Raw genomic sequence first — 4,496 nt, forward strand, 5'->3', positions numbered from 1 at the left:
TTCTAACTTTTTATGTTGTTTAGCTGTTTACTATAAACTAAAAAATACTATTAAAAAAAAAAAAAAAAAAAAAAAAAAAAAAAAAAAACATGAAAACCATGGGAGAGTTTATGTATCATTAAAGTAGGTCACTTGACCTACCTTATTATTTTTTAATAAGAGATACATAGAAATAAAACTTGTGACAGATCTTAATAAAATTTAGTCAACTATCTTAATTTTTTGGAAACAAAACATATGAATAAGTTAGGATTTTTAAAGATCATATTTTATAATTTTAATAGCCCAAATAAATAATCTATCCAAGGTAGAGATGTACAAATGTCGATTTTAATCGAAATAGTTTTTTTTTAAAAAACAGTCTGATTTTTAACCAGTTTTTTGAGATCGGGTACGGTTTTAAAGAGTTTTAGTAATGATACAATTGTTAAAATATATCATGATCTTGTACAAGAAGTTTAATTATATTTTTGCTTATACGATCCGACCCTCAGAACCGCAACCAGTATCTTTTTTATATTATATCATATCATTTAAATAGTGAAATATAGTTTTAAGTTTTAAACTCACCACTGAAAAAAACTAAACACAACACAATCGTTAGTGTTTTTAAATTATAACGACCTTTGTTTTCCCATAAACGTAATGGCAGGCTAATATTACTAACACTTGACGAAATGATTGAATTATGTATGAATTTACTGGGTTTTGACCTAAATTGAAGGGCATATTTTCTTTTCTTTTATGGGGAGTTCATACTTCATAATCTTACCAAGAGTACATCAGATAAATTTTCAAAGAACTACCATAAATCTATAAATGGAAAATGAAACAAATCATTCGTTCGACACCAGATGAACTACGCAAATTAAGAAAAACTTACGATCATCCTCAATTCAATCAAACAATTGTCTCCAACCCTTTTCTGTGATCCACAATTCACATATTCGAAGGTTGCAAATCTATCATTTGGTGCACCCATCGTACAAAAATTGATCCACTCTCTCGAACCATGGCTCGAGCCATGGTCCTATTATGGGCATGTTATTCTGCGCTTTTAACCGGTACATGTGTCAATGGTCTAGGCGTGAATTGGGGTACGCAGACATCAACACCTTTGGATCCTAAATACGTCGTGCAGATGCTCAAAGACAATAAGATTAACAAGGTGAAGCTTTTTGATTCGGATCATTGGACTGTTCATCAGTTTGCTGGAACGGGGATCGAAGTCATGCTTGGGATCCCTAACCTCAATCTCAAAAAATTTAGTAAGGATTACGATGCTGTCCAAGATTATGTCAAAGAAAATGTTAGCGATCATTTGCGTGATCATGGAGGTGTTAAAATCAAGTACAAATCACTTTTATGCAATTATATTTACGTATATATGTCTGCACTCATGTATAATATGATAAAAGTTTATCGAATGAATAATTAATATGTATAGGTATATAGCCGTTGGAAACGAACCATTCTTGAAAGCTTACAAAGGAGAATACGAGAAGACCATATTTCCAGCTCTAAAAAACGTACAAAAAGCACTCAACGAAGCTGGGCTAGGTAATAAAATCAAAGCCACAATCCCACAAAATGCTGACGTATACAACTCCGGTACAGCAGGCCCATCGGCGGGAAATTTCCGACCAGAAATCAGAGATTTAATGGTCAAAATCTCAAGGTTTCTTGACGAAAACAACTGTCCTTTCATTGTTAATATATACCCTTTCCTTAGTCTTTATGAAAACGAAGATTTTCCCATTGAATTTGCTTTCTTTGACGGAGGTGGACAAGGTGTTCAAGACAGAAACATTCACTACACGAACATGTTGGATGCCAACCTCGATACCCTCACATATTCCCTGAAGAAGGCCGGAGCAAACAAGGTTAAAATCATCGTCGGAGAAATCGGGTGGCCGACAGATGGCAACCAACATGCCAATGCAAAAATGGCAAGAAGATTCTATAATGGATTGCTGAAAAAGTTAGCGTCTAACAAAGGAACCCCACTTCACCCAGGATACATCGAAGTTTATCTTTTCAGTTTAACCGATGAAAATCAAAAGAGTGTTGCTCCGGGATACTTCGAACGTCACTGGGGGATTTTCCGGTATGACGGTCAACCAAAATTCCCTATTGATTTCTCCGGCCAAGGCAACGAAAAGATGCCGGTGGGTGCAAAAAACGTAACGTACTTAAGTCACCAGTGGTGTGTTTTGAATGACGATGTGAAGAATATGAGCAAGGTCAGGGTTACTTTGGATTACGCTTGCAGTTTGGGTGATTGCACAAGCCTTTCATATGGATCATCATGCAACAAACTAAGTGAACGCATGAATGCATCGTATGCATTCAATATGTATTATCAGATGAATGAACAGAGTGTTGAGGCTTGCGATTTCAATGGGGTGGCAAAGATCACTAACCGCAATTACTCCACGCAGGAGTGTCTTTTTCCGGTAGAGATAATGAGTGCTGCCGGGAAGAATCTCGCCGGAACCAGTGTTCTTGTTGGTTTGTTAAGCTTGTTAGCGTTATCCTGAAGGGTTCATAACTAGTAAGAGATAGGTGATTCAGAGTTGTTCCAGAAAGTAGCAAATAGCAATAGAATTTTGCAGTGTTAGGTTTTAATGCAACGAAGGTTCAGAACGTCCGTACGTATTTCATCCCGTTATCACTATTAATGGTTTGGGTTTAGATGAGTAATGCATTTTTCTAAATCATTTTCTTTTGGTCCTTTTGTTTTAGTATAATCTTTGGTTTTTGGAGATTTTATAAAAAGCCACGACCTAAAAGAAAAGTTCCGGAAAAAAAACAAGAAACAACTCAAAAAATGTCAAAAGGGTAGCCCAAAACTCTTATTTACAATTGTCAAAATTACCCCTATGCTTCTACCAATAAAAAAAACCAGAGACATAACATTATCCATCAAAATTGAAGAAGTCATATGAGTCTTGTTAAACCACGCATCGTTCCTCTCTTTCCAACCACACCACAGGATGTCGTAGCATATTGCAATAAGAATTTTCCTTTATTTAGCGCAATTACCCCAAGAAGCCGCGTAACTCTCAAACTCGGAAATTGAAGAAAACATGTTAATAGGAATACTACATTGGCGAAAGACCCAAACAAGATCATCAAACATAACAGGACAATTCAATAGAATATGATCAGCCTCATCCCTATCGATAGAGCACATTTAACAATAATACGAGTAAATATTAAACCCACTCTTGGAAAGACAAATCATCGTGGGAATATGACCCAAACAGGCCCGCCAACCAAAACCAATACACGTAAGAGGAACCAAATGGAGACAAATCGTGGGGTTTCTCAAAGGAACGGTCACCTTACTATCAATAAAAGTCTAAAGATCTTTCACATTGAATTTACCATCCTTTGATAGCTTCGATTTCAAAGTGTCGGGACCATTGAAACACACTACAAAGCTAAAAAGCCCAACAATACTGTCTAAATCCGTAGCTTTCATGAGGTATTAGGCTGCCTTTTCCAAGCCCAATAGAAAATACCACCAGCCCATCTATCAGCTAGAAAACAAGCCTTCCTTTTGTCAAGCACATAAAGGGATGCTAATCTACATGCCAAAGATCTGCTCTGTGACCATTCATCAAGCCAAAATAAGGTATGTTCTCCGTCTCCAACCTGAAAATCGAAAATGTGGGAAAACTCAATGTTTAAATTGCTAAGAACCGGGATGATATTGAAAATGTTACTCCAATTCCCTGGAAGAGTTTTTTTTTTTTTTTTTTTTTTTTTGGACAAGAGACTACCGATTTCCTATCACAATTGTGAATACCATCAACCAACCATCTCCATAGATTTTCATTCTTGTTCTTGAACCTCCATAACCATTTAACAAGAAGGGACCAGTTCTACTAGATGAGAGAGCTAATTCGAAGACTTCTTGAAGATTTCAGACTGAGCATGTAACACCCATAAAAATCATGTCAATTTAAAACTTTTTAAATCATTCAAAAACCAATAATTATTACAAATTTGTTTTCAAAATGTTTTAGTGTCAGAGTATCCCATAATCAAATCATAAAAACATAAGGAGGTGCATGATCATGCATTCGCCTTCCCGCGATCATCAGAAGTACATGAAGCATAATCAACAACTGCAAGCCCGAAGCTTAGTGAGTTCTCCCAAAATACCAACGCCATACAAACCATATCAATATCATATAAACAAATAGCATGCATAATGAGCCATCAGCCTGAATGGACCGCCTCGTAGGGCCATCAGTCTATTTGGACCGCTCTGCAAGCCATCGGCGTGTCTGGACCGCCTCTTATGGCCTTCAGCCTATCCGGGCCGCTCGTCGGGCCTTCGACCTAACTAGTATGCCCTATCAGGTTTGCAGTCTATCCGGTCTGCCCTGGGTATGTTGGCCTTCAGCACAAAGTAAGTCCGCCTCAACCCAACCCCCAAATCAAACAATCATGTGCACATAGATATCATACGCTAGCATATATAA

At 36.9% G+C, this 4,496-nt stretch overlaps 1 protein-coding gene across 1 annotated transcript; it reads left to right on the top strand.

Annotated features, from left to right (window-relative positions):
- Positions 1–1,012: 1,012 nt before the first annotated feature.
- On the top strand, positions 1,013–2,647 carry LOC145100645 (glucan endo-1,3-beta-glucosidase 8-like). The gene is made up of 2 exons (XM_079037834.1): positions 1,013–1,350; positions 1,448–2,647. Exons 1-2 carry the CDS (start codon positions 1,013–1,015, stop codon positions 2,538–2,540), a joined length of 1,431 nt encoding a protein of 476 aa, XP_078893960.1. The 3' UTR covers positions 2,541–2,647.
- Positions 2,648–4,496: the final 1,849 nt, after the last annotated feature.

This window comes from Lactuca serriola, chromosome 4 (genome assembly GCF_051521515.1).
Source record: "Lactuca serriola cultivar US96UC23 chromosome 4, Lser_US96UC23_V15, whole genome shotgun sequence".
Classification (NCBI taxonomy): domain Eukaryota; kingdom Viridiplantae; phylum Streptophyta; class Magnoliopsida; order Asterales; family Asteraceae; genus Lactuca; species Lactuca serriola.